Source organism: Lutra lutra, chromosome 5 (assembly GCF_902655055.1).
Source record: "Lutra lutra chromosome 5, mLutLut1.2, whole genome shotgun sequence".
Taxonomy (NCBI): domain Eukaryota; kingdom Metazoa; phylum Chordata; class Mammalia; order Carnivora; family Mustelidae; genus Lutra; species Lutra lutra.
The window spans coordinates 77,177,234-77,200,084 of NC_062282.1; the positions used below are offsets into that span (position 1 = coordinate 77,177,234).

The 22,851-nt window shown below is 40.4% G+C and overlaps 1 protein-coding gene across 2 annotated transcripts; it reads right to left on the minus strand.

The window, feature by feature from the left end:
- Window positions 1-440: 440 nt before the first annotated feature.
- On the minus strand, window positions 441-20,636 carry CDC23 (cell division cycle 23). 2 transcript variants are annotated; one of them, XM_047729242.1, is made up of 16 exons: window positions 20,443-20,636; window positions 20,288-20,360; window positions 17,403-17,540; window positions 15,698-15,740; window positions 14,815-14,920; window positions 14,577-14,709; window positions 12,841-13,018; window positions 12,657-12,754; window positions 12,427-12,508; window positions 3,079-3,232; window positions 2,839-2,958; window positions 2,429-2,504; window positions 2,054-2,115; window positions 1,844-1,922; window positions 1,646-1,765; window positions 441-1,449 (listed from the first exon to the last, which is right to left on the minus strand). In XM_047729242.1, the coding sequence occupies exons 1-16, from the start codon at window positions 20,601-20,603 to the stop codon at window positions 1,279-1,281; spliced, it is 1,794 nt and encodes a 597-aa protein (XP_047585198.1). In that variant the 5' UTR covers window positions 20,604-20,636; the 3' UTR covers window positions 441-1,278. The 2 variants fall into 2 exon arrangements, with proteins under 2 accessions (XP_047585198.1, XP_047585199.1); XM_047729243.1 differs by lacking the exons at window positions 12,657-12,754; window positions 12,841-13,018.
- Window positions 20,637-22,851: the final 2,215 nt, after the last annotated feature.

Here is a 22,851-nt window from a genome sequence, read left to right on the forward strand (position 1 = left end):
AGCCTTGTAAGAAATGAATTCAAGGGACATTAGATACTCTAATGTCCTTAATATAAAGTTATACTAAATATATATGTATATATGTACACATATATATAAAATATAAAATATAGATACCTTAATATAAAATGAAGTGTCGTTCCTGAAGAGGTGACTGGCTAACAAACTTGTTCTGGAAATAACAAAGGAAGGCTGGGCCCTGAGCTCAGAATAATCCACAGCATAAATACAGTTCAAATTTATTACAGAGGACATTATAGTCTCAGCATATTACCTCCTACTGGAGGTAATATAATATTGAGCATATTATCTCCTACTGAATACACATGACAGCCCTGAAACCCTCCAAGAATACAGCAAGAATGATTCTCTTTACCTTATCTAAACAAGTGAAGTTGAAAAGAACCATTTTGTTGAAGATAACAGAGGGGGGAGAAAAATAACATCAAAAATAGTTATTACAACAGACCAGCTTGAAGTGAGTTTATTCTTGTCTATATAGTCACAAAACATAACACTCCTGAATGTCCATGAAATTATCTATTAATCCTGCCTCCTTGATTTGCTTTAGTAAGAGTATAGCTAACTCCATAGGCTCTTTTGCCATCCAATAGTTCCCTAAAAAGTAAGATTCTTTTTGTCTCTTCTTTGATTCAACTCTAGTAGGCTCCTTTCTATTTGAAAGCTTCTAGGAAAAGTCCTTAAAATGATGTTTTAGAAGACTGTCCCCACAAAGCAAGAACAAATGTATAGCTTCACTCTGTTCAAATCTTACCTCTGACAGCATAGTCTTGTTCCGTAAATCCAAGAATGATGAGATCATGTCTATCAAGTGCCTTGACCTCCCTAGGGTACACCTTGCCCCTACTGCCTACAGAGGGTGGAACGGCACACTTTTCTCCTTTCCATGCCTCTGTAAGGAATCTCTCACTCCCAGCATCATTGAAACTTTGTTCCTGTAAGCCTTGCCTGTGCTAAAGTGCTGTTAAAGGGATGTTTTTTAGAGGGGAAGAGGTCTGGGAAGAAGGCCAAGATCTGAAGCCACTCTCTGAACAGAAGGGAAATAGAAGTGCTTCTAACTGGCAAAAGACAATTTCTGTTGCCAGGATTCTTCTGTCAGTTTACACCAAAGGTGATTCTATAAACTGTCCCCAAGGAGCTATTTCCATCTGTATAAACAAAAAAACCAAGGTCCTTGGAAGAACAGACTTGGCCATTCCTTACACGGAGGTAAGGCTTAACATGGCTCTAGTGATGTGCTGGCTTGAAAGCAGCCAACTATGGTGTGACTGAAGACAGGTTGAGTGGAGAAACTCTGCGTGTGGGAGTGTTGTTAGCAGACAGTGAGGCAGGGAGGAAAAAGGGAGCAGGCATCTCCGTAGAAGGAGTCTCGCCTTGGTTCCGAAGTTGTAGGATTTGCCGGAGCAAGGCCTTCCCCTCTTCCCGGGTCTGAAACAAAGTCAGGCAACTGTTTCAAAATATGTCCAAAGCTATTCTCAAAAACAAGTTCTAAAATGCTGATATCGAAGTTTCATGGGTTAAGGTATCCTTTCCACTTCTCACCCATCTTCCATCCTCAGGTCACAATAAAGATCCCAAGTCTGAGCCTAAAATCCAAACCCTTTAGTAAAGAACTGCTACTCACATCATTGAATGCACAACACTTTTGGGCACAAGTTGAAGCTTCATCCCACAGCTTGCACTTAAAATAGTACTGGGCCAAATAGCGGAAAGCAGTGCTTTCCTCCAGGTGCTCCACTATTTCCTAGACAGGGAAAGCAGGAGTGACTGAGGTAGTCAGGATGAGATCAGCAACCCAATTCTGGATGCTCATGACACATACCCCACAGGAATAGATATCTTGGATGTATTTGATATAACACTGGGCAGCTTGTTCAGACTCAGTCAACTGTTCATGAAGCCTACAAAATAAATTGGTCTGTAAGTACAAATCAGATCTCAAAGCAAGCCAGTGATAAAAGTAAAAACACATGATATACCATACCAGAGAAGCCAACAGAAATAACAACAGCATTTCACTCCTTTCACTCACTTTGCCAGTTTCACCAGAGCCATTTTCTCCACATCTCCCACGGCATAAGCTCTCCAATAACACTGTAAAAAAAATAAAATAAAATAAACTGGTCACTTTGACCAATGTCCCATGTGCCATGGCCTACCACATAAAGGCTCAAGTCTTTTAAGCCACCCAGAAGTATGGACTTGCAGAATGCAAAGCATTTTTACTAGACTGATAGGCGCACTGATAATGGCAGTTCTGCTTTGCTTTTTAGCCTATGAGTCCAAAAATACTTAAGACTTTCATATGTAGATAGATCAGCATGAAGGACAATTAGAGCAGAGAGCCCAACCGTTCATCCAAACTGCTAATTTCCACCCCAATTCTGCAGAACCCAATTACAGGTACCTTTTTGGCTTCCACTAGTTGATTGAGTTTCTCATAACATTCTCCTAAAGCAACCAGCATACGAGAATCATTGGGCCTAAGAAAAAAGAATAGGCAGTCTGAGCAAAGGTTTTAAAAAAAATCTAAAGTCCTTCCTTAAGGAAACACCATCACCGACCACTATTTCAAATCTATACAGTGACTGATCTTTAATCCAATACTTCATATAATTGTATTATTTTGTGTTCACAATTAAACTATTAACCCATTAGAATATATTACATAAAAACGATCAAAAAGCATACGGCACATTTAAACCCAGGTCTCTAAGAGTCAAAACCATTCATTCACTGTGATTCTTCAGTACCTATCAAAAGGTAAAGGAAAGTATGAGCCCTTCTCATAACAAACACATCATTCACCAGACTTACCGAAGTTGATGGGCCCGTCTATAATAATAAAGGCAATAAAATGGCATCTTAAGGATTTCATAGGTCTGTCCAAGCCCATACCAGGCTCTGTAGTCCCGTTTATTGACCTCAATGGCATGTCTATAAAATGCAAGAGAGACTGGTTAGAGGACAGAATCAAGGTTAGCGACTTACAGGCTCAAGAGAGGCTCCTAACATCACAGTAATCCCCTCCACCTCCCCCCTCAACTAGAAACTCACCTATAAGCCTGAATAGCAGCAGATGTGTTCTTCATTTCCATGTACTCATGTCCCATCAGCGTCCAGGCCCCAAGATACCGAGGATTCAATTTCAGGGCTCTCTGGAAATATAAGGCTGCTTTCTCATGCTGAGAACGCAAACTATAATAATTGCCTGATTGAAAAATAAAAATATATATATATGAATAACTAGACAGGTAAAAATATAAGTTCACTAAAATAGCATTCCACAGAGCAGACATGAAACTATAACCCATTCCCCCAAAGTGTTTGCAGAAAAGCCAATTTATACAAAGGGAACATCATCATTACCTTGGGAAATATACTGCATCTATCACACATTCTGGTTTAAAAAAAAAAAAAATTCCCTAACACTTAAAAGTTTTTCTTCAGTTTATTTCATCTGAATATAGCATTTATCCACATTTTCTTTTTCTCTTTTTTCCTCCTTTATTTATTTATTTATTTATTTATTTATTTATTTTTAATTATTATTATTTTTGTAAAGATTTTATTTATTTATTTGACAGAGATCAAAAGTAGGCAGAGAGGCAGCGGGGGGGGGGGGGGGGGGCGGCGCGCACGGGAAGCAGGCTCCCTGCTGAGCAGAGAGCCCAATGTGGGGCTCGAATCCAGGACCCTGAGACCATGATCTTGGCCGAAGGCAGAGGATTAACCCACTGAGCCACCCAGGCGCCCCTTCCTCCATTTTTTAAATTTAAAATTCAATTAGCCAATAGCCAACATATACATCATTAGTTTTTGACATAAGGTTCAATGCTTTTTTTTTTTTTTTTTTAAGATTTTATTTATTGGGACGCCTGGGTGGCTCAGTTGGTTAAGCGGCTGCCTTCGGCTCAGGTCATGATCCCAGAGTCCTGGGACTGCGTCCCACATCGGGCTCCTTGCTCAGCAGGGAGCCTGCTTCTCCCTCTGCCTCTGCCTGCCACTCTATCTGCCTGTGCTCACTCTCGCTCGCTCTCTCTCTGTGACAAATAAATAAATAAAATCTTTAAAAAAAAAAAGATTTTATTTATTTGACACAGAGAGATCGATCACTAGTAGGCAGGCTGGGGGACAGGGGAAGCAGGCTCCCTGCGAGCAGAGAACCTGATATAGGACTTGACTCCAGGACCCTGAGATCATGACCTGAGCCAAAGGCAGAGGCTTAACCCACTGACTCACCCAGGCACCCCATTTTCAATGATTCTTTGGTTAGGTATAACACCTAGTGCTCATCACATCACATGCCCTCCTTAATTATCCACATTTTCTTAACAAAGGGTAGAAAGGGACATCTGGATGGCTCAGTCGGTTAGATTAAGTGTCTGCCTTCCAATCAGGTCAGGATCGCAGAGTCCTGGGATCCTGCCCCGCATCAGGCTCCTTGCCCAGCGGGGAGCCTGCTTCTCCCTCTGCTTGCCACTCCCCCTGCTTGTGTGCTCTCTCTCTCTGACAAATAAATAAATAAAATCTTTAAACAAAAAACAACAATGAGGGCGCCTGGGTGGCTCAGTGGGTTAAGCCGTTGCCTTCGGCTCAGGTCATGATCTCAGGGTCCTGGGATCGAGTCCCACATCGGGCTCCTTGCTTGGCGGGGAGCCTGCTTCTCCCTCTGCCTCTGCCTGCCATTCTGTCTGCCTGTGCTCGCTCGCTCTCCTCTCTCTCTGACAAATAAATAAAATCTTTAAAAAAAAAAAAACCAACAATGAAAAAAAGTAGGAAATGTCTGTAGTAGGTTTTAGCTTGGTAGTTTTCCAACTATATTCCCAGGTTTCTAAAGAGGTCCTCAAAGGATAAAAAGGCAGAGCTCTGAGCTCCTCTCTTCCACAAGAATCAAAGCAGGTCTATTAGCATTGGTCCTGAAGAGAACAAGTGAAAGCTTTTGGCATTTTTTGAAAGATTTTATTTGCAGAAAGGGTATAGAAGCCATCTGTCTTATGTCAATCGGTTAATGGATAAACAAAATGTGTATCTCTAAACAATGGAATACTAGTCAACATTAAAAAGGAAAGAACTGGGGCACCTGGGTGGCTCAGTGGGTTACACCTCTGCCTCAGGCTCAGGTCATGGTCTCAGGGTCCTGAGATAGAGACCAGCATCGGGCTCTCTGCTGAGCGGGGAGCCTGTTTCTCTCTGCCTGTTTCTCTCTCTGCCTGCCTCTCTGCCTACTTGTGATCTCTCTCTCTGTCAAATAAATAAATACAATCTTTAAAAAGGAAAGAACTACTGATACATGTTACAACATGGGTAACTTTGGAAACAGCTAAGTAAAAGAAGCTTATAAGCTTCTTTACACGATAAGACTAAATATTCCAAGATTCCATTTACATGAAAATTTCAAGAAAAGGCAAAATATAGAGTGAGAAGGCAAATCTGTGGCTGCTGGGGAATGCAAGGGGGACTGACTGCAAACACATTCAAGGGAACTTCCAAGGGTGCCAGAGTATTCTAAACTGGATTTATGGCTATGGTTACACAACTGTACAAATTTATAAAAATTCACTGAATTGTAACCTTTAAGTTGGTAAATTTTATAGTTTTAAATTATCCTCAATGAAGCTGGGTTTTTTTCAATGAAGCTATTTTTAGAAAAGAATAATTACAAGGTACACATTTCTAGTTATAAAGTAAGTAAGTCACAGACTACAAAGTACAGCATAGGGAATACAGTCAATAATACTGTAATAACTTGGTATGGTGACTGTGCTTATTATAGTGAGTGTTCAGTAGTATACAGAATTGTCGGGGCACCTGGGTGGCTCAGTGGGTTAAAGCCTCTGCCTTCGGCTCAGGTCATGATCCCAGGGTCCTGGGATTGAGCCCCGAATAGGGCTCTCTGCTCAGCAGGGAGCCTGCTTTCCTTCCTCTCTCTCTGCCTGCCTCTCTGCCTACTTGTCATCTCTGTCAAATAAATAAACAAAATCTTAAAAAGAAAAAAATACAGAATTATCAAATCTCTATTGTACACCTGAAACTAATGCAACATTATACTTAATAATAATTTAAAACCCCCACAAATCCTGTTTCTGTTGTAGCTATGAAACAAAATGTTTATAACAGTACAAATGAAAAAATAACCTAAATAGTCATTAGCTAGGGAGTAGGAAAAGGGAAGGAATGAAAGCTCTATGTATCAACATGGCACATTTCTAGGCCAAAATACTGATTTCGCACCCAGAAAAAGGGATATAGCCCTATATAACTAAGCCCTAGGTGCTAAAGGAGTGAGGATGACAGAGACATTAAATAAGTCAGAACAAGCCAAGTTTTGAGCAATGACCAAGTAAATGAGATCTGGTTTTTTTGTTTTGTTTTGTTTTATCTTATTTGGAAGAGCCAAAGTATAATAAAGGTTACAACATGCTGGGCAACCTACATTGTTATAAGTGCTTTCTAGGCATTAATTTATCTAATCCTCATGACAATTACCTGAGAGAAGGATCTACTGTTTATGCCTTTATTGAGGAAACTACAGCATAAACAGGTTAAGCCCAAGGTCACTCAGCTAGTTACTAGTAGAACCAAGATTTAAACTGAGTAGCCTGATTCCAGAGTCCAAACTTAACTACACTGTTCTATAGTATATGCTGTTATATATATTTAAGTGATGCCTCTCAGAGATTGGGACTCCAGAAAAGACACAGAGGGAAAAAATCAATTGGTATCATGACCTAAGAGGAGAAGCAAGGACTAAACAAACAGGAGATCCCTGCCACCACTCTATTCATAAGAGAGTTCATTCTTTCGGGTCCTCAGTTTCTTTTCTTCTCTCCATTCTTCTTTCTCCTTTTTAATTCCTCTGAACTGGCTACAATGTGAAAGCTGAAGTATATTTTTTAGCCATGAACTAATAATCCTTATTTTTTATTTTTAAGGTAGGTGGGCTGAATTCAACAAACATTTATTTACCATGTCAGGCACTGTGCTGGCCATTTACAGATATGCTAAGAAAAAAAACAGTTCATTAAGAAGTTCACCTCAAGGGGCGCCTAGGTGGGCTCAGCTGGCTAAGCGTCTGCCCTCACATCGGGTCACAATCTGTGGGCCTGGGATGGAGCCCCACTCCCCAACTCAGGCTCCTTGCTCAGTGGGGAGTCCACTTCTCCCTCCCTCCTCCTAAGCCCCCCACCCCCCACCTTGTGCTTTCTCTTGCTATCTCTCTCTCTAATAAATAAAATCTTTAAAAAAAAAAAAGTTCACGGGGCGCCTGGGTGGCTCAGTGGGTTAAGCCGCTGCCTTCGGCTCAGGTCATGATCTCAGGGTCCTGGGATCGAGTCCCGCATCGGGTTCTCTGCTCGGCGGAGATCCTGCTTCCCCCTCTCTCTCTCTCTGCCTGCCTCTCCATCTACTTGTGATCTCTCTCTGTCAAATAAATAAATAAAATCTTTAAAAAAAAAAAAAAGTTCACCTCAAATAATTATTAAAAAAAAAACAAAAAACTCCTAAATCATTACTCTTCAGATATATGTCTTCTTTTATTTTAATTGGCTCTAGGTCAAGAGGTGAAAAAAAGGATTGTTCCTTATCTCCCCAACCTCTGTTTTCTTTCTTCACATACAGGGCACTGTTGCCCATCTGGTTACCCAGTTGCCAAATCCTGTTTCTTCTATTTCCTAAATATCTTCTAAGTCTAATAGCCTCTCTCCATCCTTCCTGCCAATACCTCAGTGTAGGCTCTCATCATTATCCCTAGACTAGATTATTGCAAAAATCTCCTAGCTGGTCTCCCCGATTCTAGTCTTGCCCTTTATCTAATTCTTCCAGCACACTGACTACAGTCATCATTTGAAAATGAAAATCTGAGAACTTTCATCACTCTCTGATTAAAAATTCTTCAGAAGACTCCAACCACTTTCAAAATAAGATCCAAATGTTCAGCAAGGCATAAAAGACTCATCAAGATCTGGCCCCTTTTTGAACATTTCCACCTCCCACACCATGCTTCCAGACAAGGAGCTCCTTCATGCCCAATGCCTGTTTCATACTTCAGTGCCTCTGCAGTGCAATGCCCTTCCCAAGTCAATCCTTTTCCTTCCTTACTGAACTCTTCTACTTCTGCCCAGCCTTCAAGCACCATCTTCTCAAGAAGACTTCCCTAATCATATGCTAAATTAGGTATCTTTTGTATGAACTCTCTCAGCATCCTAACACTCAACCCACTGCATTATAGTTATTTTCTTATTAGTATTCCTCAATAGGCAATTAGGGTAGGTACTACAATACAAAGTATAGTCCCTGGCACTCAGAAGATGCTCAAAAGGTGTTTTCTGAATAAAAGAGAGTTCTACCCTCATAACAGACTTTATCTTTCTTTCATAATGCTGACACTGAAAAGATCACTTACTCCCACTCTCACATTCCAATAGTTCCTGTTATATTTTTATTTTTAAGATTTTATTTATTTGACAGAGAGACACACAGTGAGAGAGGGAACACAAGCAGTAGGGGTGGGAGAGGGAGAAGCAGACTCCCTGCCGAGCAGTGAGCCCAATGTGGGGCTCGATCCCAGGACTCCAGAATCATGACCTGAGCTGGAGGCAGCAACTTAAAGACTGAGCCACCCAAGCAGCCCCTATTACATTTTTTTAATGCTTTTTTCTCATACTGAACTACAACTTCCTCAAGAGCTAGAAATAGTGAATTGATGGACTGAAATTCAATTGGTTTAAGAACTTCCTGACCTAGAAAGATACAAATGTATGATCTCAACGCAGTGTCATCGCACACCCAGCAACAGACATCTCCCTTTTGTTTCTAGGGAACCGAGGCTTTCAATCACAACCAAGCTTACTTTCATCCAAAAGTGGCTACTGATGTGTTGATGTCAACTGATGATCAGGTCATACTAGTGTGGTGGAGTACATAGGGCCATGCTCTCAACCACGGATGAGTCTAACCCCAAGATTTGACAGTTATCTGCATATATTTTTGGTTGTCACAACTGGGGGAAGAGGTTTGGTAGCATCTAGTGGGTAGTCTGCTTCTCCCTTTCCCTCTGCCCCTCCCCTTGCTCATGCTCTCTCTCAAATAAATAAATAAATAAATGTCTTTTAAAGAGTGGGGGCTTCTTGATGGTTTCATCCCTTGTAGTCGTATTTATTCTAGAAGCCACCTCTATTCAGGTGCAATCGCAAACAAAGTCTTTAGCCAAGTATGTAACAGCCTTCCTGGTAAAAGGAGCCTCAAAGCTCACTATGGGACAGTCCCTGACTGTAATGACTTCACATCAGGTCCAAAGTATCTTAGAAACCAAAAGCCACCAAGGGATGTTGGGAAACTGACCTTTTTCTTTTTTAAGATTTTATTTATTTATCAGAGAGCAAGAGTGCACAATCAGGGACAGCTGCAGGCAGAGCTGGCAGAGGGAGAAGTAGGCTCCCTGCTGAGCAAGGAGCCCGATGCAGGATTCGATCCCTCAGCACTGGGATCATGACCTGAGCCGAAGGCAGATGCTTAACCAACTGAGCCACCCAGGCATCCCATGGGAAACTGACTTATTAAACACCAGGCAATGCTTATAGATATGACTGAAATAATACTTAAAACCTGTCAAACTTTAAACCCAGCTACCCTTATGCATGGACCTGACCATCATAACCTCTATAGAGCATAACTGTTCAGAGGTCATTGATCTTGCTTATTCTAGTCAACCAGATTTAAAAGATTCCCCTAGGGGCACCTGGGTGGCTCAGTGGTTTAAAGCCTCTGCCTTCAGCTCAGGTCATGGAGCCGGGGTCCCGGGAATGGCCCCACATGGGGCTCTCTGCTCAGCGGGGAGCCTGCTTCCCCCTCCCTCTCTGCCTGCCTCTCTACCTACTTGTGATCTCTGTCAAATAAATAAATAAAATCTTTAAAAAAAAAAAAAAAGATTCACCTATCAAAAATGCAGATGACAGTTGGTTTACCAATGGCAGCTGTTTCATGAAAAAGGGGTAAGAAAAGCTGGGTATGCTATAGTCAGTCTAACTCAGACTGCTGAGGCCAAAGCCCTATCAGCAAACACATCTGCCCCCAAGCAGAATTTGTAGCCCCCACCTGTGCTTTGCAATTGGCAAAAGCCTTAAAAATATTTATACTTTTATACATATAAAATATGCCATCCTAGTCCTATATGTCCATGGTGCAATTTAAAGAAAGGGGGATTATTATTAAGCCATAAGTCCCCCATCAAATGGGCCTGAAATTCACACAAATTCAAAGGATGACTCTCCCAAAACCAAATAGCCCTTAATATCCTGACTGCAATTCAAGAAGGCCCAGTATTAGATGGCCGGCTCCTGGCTGGGACTCAATGGCTACACGACTATAACTTGTGGCCACTGCTCCCCCAGGCTGGATAGGCCGAGGTACTCTGGGTTTTGCCTGGATGCATGGACGCATTATTTTTTTTTTTTAAGATTTTATTTATTTATTTGACAGACAGAGATCACAAGTAGGCAGAGAGGCAGACAGAGGGAGAGGGAGAGGAAGCAGGCTCCCTGCTGAGCAGAGAGCCTGATGTGGGGCTCGATTCCAGGACCCTGGGATCATGACCTGAGCTGAAGGCAGAGGCTTTAACCCACTGAGCCACCCAGGCGCCCCGCATGGACGCATTATTAAAACCATTACCAACCCAGCTAACCTTCCAAATTTAAAACAATGGTGGATATGTCCTGTGTCTTGGTGGTATGACACAACATCCATCTTTGTTCCCTCTTTAAGACTGGAGGATGTTGTTTGACACAAAGTAATAAGTACATGGTCAAATCCCTAAATGACACTCAAAATAACATTTCTCCATTAAATACTAAAGTAATACAAATGTGTAAGGCAGCTTTACAAAATAGAATGACATTAGGTGCTTTAACTCTTGCACAAGGCAGAACCTGCGCTATCATAAGAACAGAATGCTGTGTATTTATTTCAAATTATCACAAAAATATTTCTGGGTCTTTAACTGACATGAATACTCAAAATGGTGCTTTAAATGATCTCTTTCCTTTAAACTCCTGGACTGGAGGAAAATTATGGTCAATTATTAAGGATCTCTTTATTAGACTTCTTTATAGCCATACTCCTCTTAATGCAATTGTCTTTTTCAGTATCTCTCTGCTTGGTGCCAAGACTCTACACCTACAATGACTTCACATCAACAGATGACCCCTTCTACTCAAGAAAGTTCATATATGTTAACTGTGTTGGATTCAGCTGTCTCCCCTTTCATAACTCCCCTATGTGTTCCCCAACTGAACAATGTTGACCCTAGGTAGGGGCATCGCTACACCCCTACTCAGCAGGAAGAAGTTACAAAAGATGAGATCTTCCACCTTCAACAACCTTGAAGATTTAAGGGTCAAAATTGTTCAGAGGGGAAATGATGAGAGGGCAGAAGGCAACCTGAAGACAAAGCATAAGCTGACAGCCTACAACCTCCTCCAAACCCCCATTCCAGAGTGGGACATGTGTGGTTTTCTCAGAATCTCCCAACTATCTTAAAGTTAATACCTTGCTAGAGGGGAAAACAATCTTAACTTGAAAATGACAAGGCCTTCAGTATTTTATAGGTCAGTCCTCTTTAGCATATGAAAGTTCTTTTGAAACCTCCCTTTTCCTTCCCCCAACTCCAAGTATATAATCCCCACTCCTCAAGACCCCAGCACAACAGTTCTTTCTGCCCACAGATCCTGTACCCCGATCTTTAATAAAACTGCCATTTTGGGGCTCAGTCATTAAGTGTCTGCCTTCAGCTCAAGTCATGATCTCAGGGTCCTGGGATCAGGTCTCAGGGAGCCTGTTTCTCCCTCTTCCACTCCCCCTGCTTGTGTTCCCTCTCTTGCTGTATCTCTCGCTTTCAAATAAATAAATAAAATCTAAAACAAAACAAAACAATACCATTTTGCGCATGCACACACATACACCCACACCCACAAGATGGTTCCCGAAACTATTTTTATATCAACAAACAGTGGCCACAACTTACACAATAGAAAATGATTGCATAAAAATGATGGCACATCTATGTAATACCAAATAGCCATCAAAATAATATAAATCTAGATGTACTAAATAAAACGATGGAAAAGATAAACGGTTAAAAAAAAAAGAGGAAGTTACAAATCAGTGTTTATAATGATACAGTTTTGCAAGCAAATTATACACACACATGCACCCACACTCTCATTTTTAGTATTCACACAGAAAAATATTCTGGAGTCATGTTCACCAATCTTGGAGGTGGGATTATACCCAGTTTTTACATTCTACAGTCTATGATTTTGTTATCCTTGATGCTTTTATACCATTATTCTTACATTTGTATTACTTATAAGGAAAACAAATCTTAAAAGAAAAAAAGTAGTCTCTTACCAATTACACAGCATGTTTCTACACGATATTTATCTATCTCACAGAGGTTGTGAGCCAGATAACTCAACTCAGATTTCATGCTCTGGAAGAAAAAAGAAAGACAATCTAAGCAAGAGTGAGGAACTCCGTGAACTATATTTCTCATGGCTAACACAACCCAGTGACAATCCAATCCTGGAGATTAAAGCACAAAAGAACTTGAACAAGACTAAGCAAAGGAAGCAGCTCACCCTGACATAAAGAAGGTTGGAGAATGTGTCCATATTTTCAATCCTATAAGGGTCTTGTTTCCTTAGCTCATTAAAAATAGATAGGGCTTTGTCAATATCTGTATAAACAAGATAAGAAAGTTTAGAAAACAATACAGTGCTACCTTCAGGATTTGATGGTATTTCATTGTCCTTATTCACTCACCTCTGATATTGTGATAGGCAACTGCAATTTGGGAAACAATATATGAGCTCTTAGAGAAGCCCACATCAATGAGATTCTGATACTTTTGCAGGGCCTCCTCTATCAACTGCAACTCTGTGTATATATGAGCCAGAAAAAACTCTTTCATCCAGGTGTCTGGCAAAGACAGGAACTTCAGCTGCCAGCAGGAGAGAGAGGGACACACTTAATATACTTTGACCTCTCTCCCAGATGAACATCAAGGAACTATCTTTATTGTCTAAAGAAATTTATCACCAAAACTTTATGAGAACACCTAACAATGAACACAAGGCAATTCAATTAAGTGAGCAGGACTCACAAGCACAATAGGAAGGAATGACCTAGTTGAGGAAGACTTCAAAGAAAAGATAGGATTTCAGGTGAGTCTTAGAGGATGGTTAGAATTTGAAAAGAAAAAAGAGAGAGGAAGAGAAAATAAGAACATTCTAAGCAGGGCAACAACATAAACACAGGCAAAACAATCCTGATGAGTGTACATAAATAGGATGAGGAAACTAGCTTAGTTTAAGGGGAAGCTATGTGCTCAAAAGTAGTGAACAAATAAGACTGAACTGGTAGGGCAGGTACTGTGGTGCAATAGCAAGTGGGATGCAATAGGAGACCACTACAATTTTGGGCAAGAGAATGACATGATGACATGGGTTTTTTAAGAGTAAGTTTGAAAACAGTATACACAATAGCTTGGGAATGGGAGTGTATAAATGGAAAAGCTAGACAGAAAAGTAGCTATTAATTATAAGTAATCCAAATCTATGTTGAAAACCAAGATAGCGAAGAAAACCAAGAGAAAGAGATGTATATAAGAAGAAAACCATGGCGAGGTCTGGCAAATGACTAGACGTAAGAAGAGTAAGAGAAAGAGAACAAATATGACCATGCAGCATCAAGACTGGGTGTCTTGAGAAACAGTGATGCTATCAAGAGAGTCTCTCAAGCTGGGAGGAAGAATGAGAATTTGTGAGGCAAGATCAGAAACTTGGTTTTGCATATTTTGAGTTCAGAGATAAAACAAACTTTCAATAAAAGTCTATCAGGCAGTTAGAGATAATGAATAGGAATAAACCAAGATAAGATTTCAGACACAGATTTAGCAACACATATCATTATTGGGGGAAATCAACCAGCCTTTGGCTCTTCAAAGCCAACAAAATGAAGTGTATTATCAATTCCATTAACTACTGAAGAATGGCAAAACAAACTCTATAGACAATGTCCTCTAACAATGACTAATAAAAGGATTGCTGTTTATAAAGCAGTTTCCATATACATTATTTAATTAACAAATCTATAAATCTTTATGGAGTCCTAGGACAGCCCAGAAGAGACCTTAAAAATGTTTTTAATATAATCCTTGATGTCAGAGGAACCTTTCCTATAGTATTTCTGGAATAAGGAAACAAAGTATACTAACATTTAGTTTATACAACAAGTTACAGTAAAACTCGAATGTGGAAACATGAAATAAAGAGAAGATACTCTAATATAACTACACATAAATACAACAGCAACTACCAGCCAAGAGCCAGACATTAGACTTTCAAATGAAGACTGAAATTCCAACAGTGAAAGAGATTAGAGAAGGAGCAAAGACCTAGCTACAAGCAAAGGTTTAGCAAACCTCTCTCCTCCCATCCCATTACAGAATTACATAAGACTTGGAGCAGAAGTTCATTCATATAAATTTCTCAATTTACCATCTCTTTGTCTGTAATCAAGTTACAGAGTTCTAGCCAGGCTCCCCAATGCAAAGGCAAAACATGAGTAGCTTCCACAAACACATCAATGGCCTCTTTCACCAGGTCCAGTTTTCGAAGCACCACACCGTATCTAGGAAGGCAAGAAACAATTACAGGAGAAGTTAATGTTTCATAACACCTCCCCTCTACTCAGGAGAAAATGTTATAGAAAAATCCAAATTACTCTGACACTTACAAATAAAGGCCAAATCCATCAAGTTCACGAGCCTGGTGTTTTTTGCTGAGCTCCACCCTCAATTCTCTAAGTGCCTCATTTTTTACTTGTCCTTTCTCCAGCGGACCTAGGAAACAAAATCTCACATCTAAGGAAAGATTGCCAATGTTCATTTCATAGACCTATGAAATGTGAATTTGGTCGATGCCAAAGTTACAAATGGAACTTACACCAGTTATGTAAGAATGCTGAGAAGTGGCCAACATCTTATACAATCCATTTACTTTGTTCTAGAAATTAAAACTGATAACTGGTCTGCAGTCATATGTTGTTAGATCCACAGAGGTTGTTTGTTGTTGTTGTTTTAAGATGTATTTATTTATTTTAGACAGAGAGAGATAGTGTAAGTGGTGGGGGGGTGAGGGGAGAGAGAGAGAGAGAGACAGACAGAGAGAATCTCAAGTAAACTCCCAACTAAGCACGAATCTTCTAGTGGAGCTCAATCTCAGGACCCTGAGATCATGATTCAAGCCAAAATCAAGAGTCAGACACCCAACTGACTGAGCCACCCAGGTGCCCCAGGCCGGCAGAGGGTTTTAAAAATTCGAAAGTTATCAATGTTTAAAAATCACAAGCCACAACTAAAAGTCAGAATTTTTAGCTTCAGGTTCCAAAGAACAGTGTAGGGCCAAGGGAAGAAAGCCTTGATAACACTAGGCCCACATTTCCTTAAGATAGTCCTCAGCCGGAGGTATGTAACAAGCAGGAAGTTGTGCTCCCCAATTTGTAACAGTCCCCCTAGGTCCACTTCACACATTTATTTATATTACCTGCCTGGCTCATATAGGCATTTAAGTGTGCAACCCCTGCTTTAGTCCAAAAGATAAGGGAAAGAAATTCATACCTAGGCTATCGACTGTTTCATCGTCCTTCTTCTTTTCTCCAGACTGTAAGAGAAAATCAATAAAAAGATCTTATCTCAGTTTATTTTGAAACTCATTCTAAAACTAGCAACCTGACTCCAGATAAAGGGCCCAAGTCCAACCAAATGGCAAATACTACCAGCCACTACTCTTATTTTTTACTTTTTAGAGATTTATTTATTTTAGAGAGAGGGGTCTTCAGAAGAGCAAAGGAAGAGTCCTAAGCAGATGCTGAGTGCAGAGCCCAACATGGATCCTACAACCATGAGATCAAACCAGAATGGAAACCAAGAATCAGAGACTCAACTGGGTCACCGCAGCACCCCACAGTCACTACTTTTAAATAATTCAAGGGCTCCCAAAGGTTAAATCTGAAATAATCCGAGCACCAAACTAATTAGGTAAAGTACTAAATAACAAACAATTACAAATATATGAATCTTTGATATTAAATAAATAAATGGAGAAGAAGGGGAGGAAAAGCTCATGTATAGTATAGAATGCCAAGTGGCAAGTAGTAAATATAGAGAGAACACTGGTGTGGAAAATCATCACTTTGCAACATCACATTAAAGATTTACTTCAGGCAAGGGGCACCTGGGTGGCTCAGTGGGTTAAGGCTCTGCCTTCAGCTCAGGTCATGATCTCAGGTCCTGGGATCAAGCCCCGCCTCAGGCTCTCTGCTCAGCGGGGAGCCTGCTTCCCTTCCTCTCTCTGCCTGCCTCTGTGCCTACTTGTGATCTCTTTCTCTGTCAAATAAATAAATAAAAAAACTAAAAAAAAAAAAAAAAAAGAATACTTCAGGCAAGAATCAACAATGACTATTTAGGTTATTGACATTTTATGGCTATCACAAAAAAATAATAAATATCCCTATTCATATATCCTTGTGCATATACTGAAGTATTTCTTTTTTTTTTTTTTTTAAGATTTTATTTATTTATTTGACAGAGAGAAATCACAAGTAAGCAGAGAGGCAGGCAGAGAGAGAGGAGGAAGCAGGCTCCCTGCTGAGCAGAAAGCCTGATGTGGGGCTCGAACCCAGGACCTGGGATCATGACCTGAGCCGAAGGCAGCGGCTTAACCCACTGAGCCACCCAGGCGCCCCTACTGAAGTATTTCTATTTGACAAGTTTCTTAAAAGTAGAATTGTCTGGTCACAGTATTTCATATGGACATAATCTGCCAAAATTGATTTCTAAAACCTCTTTATGAACTTCTACTACCAAAATAGGGAGTCTATTGCCTCACACCTTTGTCAATAATGAGTATTATCATGGCACCTGGCTGGCTCAGTCAGAAGAGCACACGACTTATGATCTTGGGCTCATGAGTTAAAAATAAAACTTAAAAAAATATATTGTCAATTTTTTAAAAAGATTTTTTTAAGTAAGCTCTACACCCAAAGCTCTACACCCATGAGCTCAAACTCATGACCCTGAGAGATCAAAAAGTCACATGCTCCACAAAATAGCCAGCCAAGCGCCCTATGGCTTGTTTTAATATTTTCTTTTAATACTGTCATTTTTTAACTTTTTTTTTATACTCTCTTTATTACTGTTAAGTATAAAGTACATTTAACAAGTAGACTACTGCTAAACTATTTAAAAGATTAAAGTTTTCCCCCTTGGTGTTAAATATGGATGTTTCACTGAAGGCAGAATGACATCTTAAAATGGTCCTCACCAGATATCTGGAATACATGTATAGAAAATAGGCTTTTTTGCTATTGCAGCCATGCAGGAAATGTGCTGCGCGATCATACTCTTTAACATCAAAGTAGGCTTTGGCCAGGGTGTAAGCATCCATATCCTGGGCATCCTCCTAGAAGAGAGACAAGTTTATGGAAGTTTAAGTAAGTTTATATAAGACAATAAAAATTAAAATTCAAGAAGCATATCCATTAACAAAAAAAGAAGTATACTCATTAATTTCAAGATGTAAGAAGAAGTATTTTGTTCCTCCCCAAAACCTAGCATATATATATATATTTATTTACATATACATATATGTATAAATTATTTTTGTATATTATTTTATTACAAACTAAGGTTATGGAAATTTTTAAAAAATATTTATTTATTTGACAGAGAGGAGACAGACAGAGAACGAGCAGGGGGAGGGGCAGAGGGAGAGCAAGAAGGAGGCTCCCCAAAGAGCAGAGAGCTTGATGTAGGGCTCTATCCCAGGGCCCTGAGATCATGACCTGAGCTGAAGGCAGACACTTAACTGACTGAGCCACCCAGGTGCTCCCTAAGGTTATGGAACTTTTTTTCAAAATAAAAAGTTGGGGAAAAAAATAAAAATTTAAAAAACTAAACTAATACACTCAGAAACGTGCACTGTTTCTTTAAATGTAGTGGGAGTTGCACAGACTTTGGTGTTAGGGACCTGGATTCAAATTGCGATTCCTTAAATTACTGGTTTCATGACATTAATAGGGAAGTTACTTAGTTTCTCTGAGAATTCCTTTCTTTTTTATTTTATTTTTTTAATTAAAATATTTTTTAAATTTATTTGACAGAGATGCAGGACTAGATCCCAGGACCCTGGGATCATGACCTGAGCCGAAGGCAGATGCTTAACAACTGAGCCACCCAGGCACCCTGAAAATGCCTTTCTTTTTTTTTTTTTTTTTAATAGATTTTTTTTTTTTTTTTTTTTTTTTTTTGTCAGAGAGATAGAGTACAGGCAGGCAGAGTGGCAGGTAGAGTCAGAGGGAGAAGCAGGCTCCCCACGGAGCAAGGAGCCCAATGTGGGACTCGATCCCAGGATGCTGGGATTGTGACCTGAGCCGAAGGCAGCCGCTTAACCGACTGAGCCACCCAGGTGTCCCAAAATTCCTTTCTTTATCAGTAAAATGGAGCAAGTAGTAGAGATTTGAGGAGGAAATAGTGGAAACATCATGGAAAATGTCTAGCATTAATATCTGTTATTTGCCTCTTCTAGTCTTTCAAATATGTACAAAAATGTAATATAGTGGGATGCCTGGGTGGCTCAGTTGGTTAACTGTCTGCCTTGGGCTCAGGTCATGATCTCAGGGTCCTGGGATCGAGTCCCGCATCAGGCTCCTTGTTCAGCAGGGAGTTTGCTTCTCCCTTTGCCTGTCTCTCCCCACTACTGGTGCTCTCTCTCTCTCTGTGACAAATAAATGAATAATGTCTTAAAAAAAATGCAATATACTGTGCAATTACTTATGTTTTTTATACTTCAAAAAGTTTTGACATGTTAGTATTGCAAAAGGCACAGAACACAGACATAATTCTGTATGTAAATAAAAGAGATGATGCATATTTAAGTTAAAAAAAAAGCATACAATCCTCACAAATTCTAGGGGTAAGTTGATTAAAACTTTAATAACTTCATTCTCCTTATCCCTCTTGCTGCAAATATTATCAGAACAAAACTGGAACCAAAACATATTCAGTGTTTCCTTCATTGGAACAAGTTCTAAATATATCCATTCAGCTTAGGAGTCTAGTGGCCTTTATTTTTTTTTAATTTTTTAAGTTTTTTTTATTTATTTGACAGAGAAAGAGATCACAAGTAGGCAGAGAGGCAGGCGGGGGGTGGGGGGAGCAGGCTCCCACCGAACAGAGAGCTGGATTTCGGGCTCCATCCCAGGACCCTGGGATCATGACCTGAGCCGAAGGCAGAGGCTTTAACCACTGAGCCACACAGGCACTCCTCTAGTGTCCTTTTTCATATCCTCTCACCATTTTCTTTTTTCCTTCCCCATCCCCTCTCATCTCCAATATACCTTCTGGAGTAGGAAATACTCATGGTTTCTGGGGTAAAGAAGTGGCATCTTCAAGAAAAACGAAATGGATTATGATGAAAATCATTCAGACTACACAGACTATGTAAAAATACCTGCTATATAGATCATATATGAAATATATTCGTATCTCATTTAATTTTCTCTATATCCCCTTAAAGTAGATACTATTATTATCTGCATTTCACAAATGAAATGTGCGGCTCAGCATATTATGTAAGTTGCCCAATGTCACTAGTGTAGCTGAGATTTGAACCCAGAACTATTTGAATCCAAAGCCAGTTTCACACTGTTGTTAAAACCTTTGAGTCTTCTGTGTAGTCCTGGGTGGCTCAGTGCGTTGAACCTCTGCCTTCAGCTCAGGTCTTGATCCCAGGGTCCTAGGTTCCAGTCCCACATCCGGCTCCTTGCTCTGAGGGAAACCTGCTTCTCCTTCTGCCTACCACTCCCCCTACTTGTGCACGCTCTCTCACTCTCTGACAAATCTTTTAAAAAAACAAAAATTTTGATCCTCCTCAACGTAAAGAACATTGGGCTGGGCTACAAAACCTTAAAAGGCTTAAGTCTTTTAAGGACTGTTTACTAATTTTCTCCAGCTTAAGTAAAGCACCACCAAATCTTTACAAAGATCAACAAACCCACACTGATAAAATCGCTTACAACATTCAGCTCTTTAAATGCTTGAATTCCCTCCACAAACACTCCTGATAAGCATTATGCTCCCATCCAGCGACAGTGCACTCGGTAACTCTTCGGGTTGATGAGGAGCGCTAGCAGAGATGGAAATCCTTACCTCTGTAATAGGCGGCGGCGGCTGCAGCTCCGCCAGAGGCAAGGCGGGGAGGGAGAAGGCCAACTCCGCGGACCTGGAACACCCAAACTGAATTAGCTCCACGGCCCCAAAGGCCAGGGATCCAAGTCCAGCCCCTTTCGACCCCGACATCTCACCATTTGCTACTGTGTAGCAGTCCCCGCTCCCGGGTAAGGCCTGCGATGAGTAGCAGCTGCTTCTTAATTTCTCGCAAATTTGAGAAATCGCTGCTGGGTGACAGGACGGGGATCACCGCAGCAGTCACAGCCACCGGGACTACAGACGGACTAGCAGCCATTTTCCTGGCTCGTCACTCCAGCCAATCACCAGCGACAATACTAGCGGTCCGTCTGCACCAAAAAAGTCTGCCAGATATTGGTAGGCTTCTGCTCCAGAATGTCCAATGAGAGGGGTGACTTCTCTTAACGTCACCAAGAGGCGGGGAAAGAAGGGACAATCCCATCTCCGATTGCTCAAGAGCTACTGGGGCGGGAAAGTTAGAATTAGAGAAGATGTAGGGGGATTTTTAAAAAGGCATTGTTTCTGGGCGGTACAAAGACGTACGAGTAAATGGGATAGGTGGGTTGGGAAGCTGGGGCTGGGAGTTGGGGCCAGAAAGGGTGCAGAAGGGAAAATGCCCTGCCCCTTAGTGGTGATGCGGTTGGACGAGAGAGTGTGGTCTGTAGGTAGATTCTGTACTATTGGACGGCGAAATGATGTAAGTGTCTAGCAAGGTTGCCCGGTAGCTTCTGGATTTTTCCTTGAGTAGTAGGCTATATGGCCTCAGGTGAAGAATCCTTCCTCTGTCTCCACCCCAGGGGTTAAGGATAGTTAATATTAATGAGGGTTTACCCTATAACAGTTTGTCTTTTTACAAGGTAGTCTGGTTTAACCTTTAAACAGCTCTATGATAGTCGTATCATCCCAATTTTACAGATGAAATGGAACTTCAGGGAGTTTCTATCACTTTTCCAAGGAGAGAGCCTAGATTAAAAGCCAGATCTACCCCTAGGGTTCTTAAACATTATGTGAACATTTTCAACAGTTTGTTGTTGTTTTTAAACTTTTCATAGTGATATATGATTTTACCAGCTCTCTTGAGAATTTTTCAAATCATTTGTTATTCCTTGGGTGTTATATATAAGTGCTTTTAGGTTAAAGTCTTTTGTTTTAGATTAGTATATATATTACATCTATATGTAATATTAAAAATTGTATTATAAAGTCAACTTTATTACACTGTAATATACAGTATGTGAGGCAGATTTGTTTTTTTCTTGTTACACAAATGATGTACACTTTATGCTTGTTTTAATAAGAACAAAAAGCATGATTTGTTAGCAAATACAAAAATTGCATTGTATCATACCCCTGTGTATATTTTCTTTTTTCCTTTCCTTTTCTTTTCTTTTCTTTTTTTTTTTTTTTTTTTTGGTCAGAGAGCCCTCGCATGCAGAAGCAGGGGGAGCAGATGGCCCAGAGAGAAGCAGACTCCCTGTTGAGCAAGGAGCCTTCTTTGGGACTTGATACCAGGACTCTGGAATCATGACCTGAGCCAAAGGTGGACACTTGACTGACAGAGCCAACCAGGAGTCCCACCCATGTGTATATATGCTGAATATAAACTGGATATATACTGACATGTAGAATGAGATATGATTGTTTACGGCCTTATAGGTGGTCAAATAATGCTTTCATGACTTCTTTAGAATTCTTACATTTTTCCCTTTAAAATATCACATTTTTTACAATGGTATATGATTTTATAAATTTTTATGTCTTCTTTTTAAACAATAAAATAGAGAAGATTTCAAATGCTTTGGCAAGACAACACATTTTGGGTGCAATCAGTCTTTTGTCCCAATGAATGAAAACCTAAATTGGATAGAATTGTCATACATTTTTTACACAATAATTAAGGCCATAGTAGTTCTAGTAGTATCATTACCTTGTATTGTTTTTTAATGTAATGTCATATAATATTTATTCCTATACCATCCCTCCTCTCCCAGTCCCTCCTATTACATGGATTTTGTAGATTTAAAAGATTTTATTTATTTCTTTGAGAAAGAAACAGTGTGAGAGAGAGGACAAGTGAGAGGATAGGGCACAGAGGGAGAGGGAGAAGCAGACTCCCGTGTCGCTCCATGCCAGAACCCTGGGATCATGATTAGAGCCCAAGGAAGATGCTTAACTGAATGTTAAGCGCCCCTGTAGCTTTCTATTTTTTTTTAAATTTTATTAATTTAATTTATTTATTTGACAGAGAAAAAGAGCACAAGCAGGGGGAGAGGCAGAGGAAGAAGACCTTAGGGTCATGACTTGAGCTGAAGGCAGACACTTAACTGGCTGAGCCACCCAGGCATCCCTGCCTCTGATAATTTTTAATTGAAAATTGGAACTCAGACTGCCTCAGTGCAAGTCAGAGGAAAGAAAACAACCTCTGTTTTTAAACAGTACATGAGAAGCGTCTGGGTGGCTCAGGCTCAGCGGGGAGTCTACTTCTCCCTTTCCCCCTCTCCCTGCTTGTGTTCCTTCTCCCACTG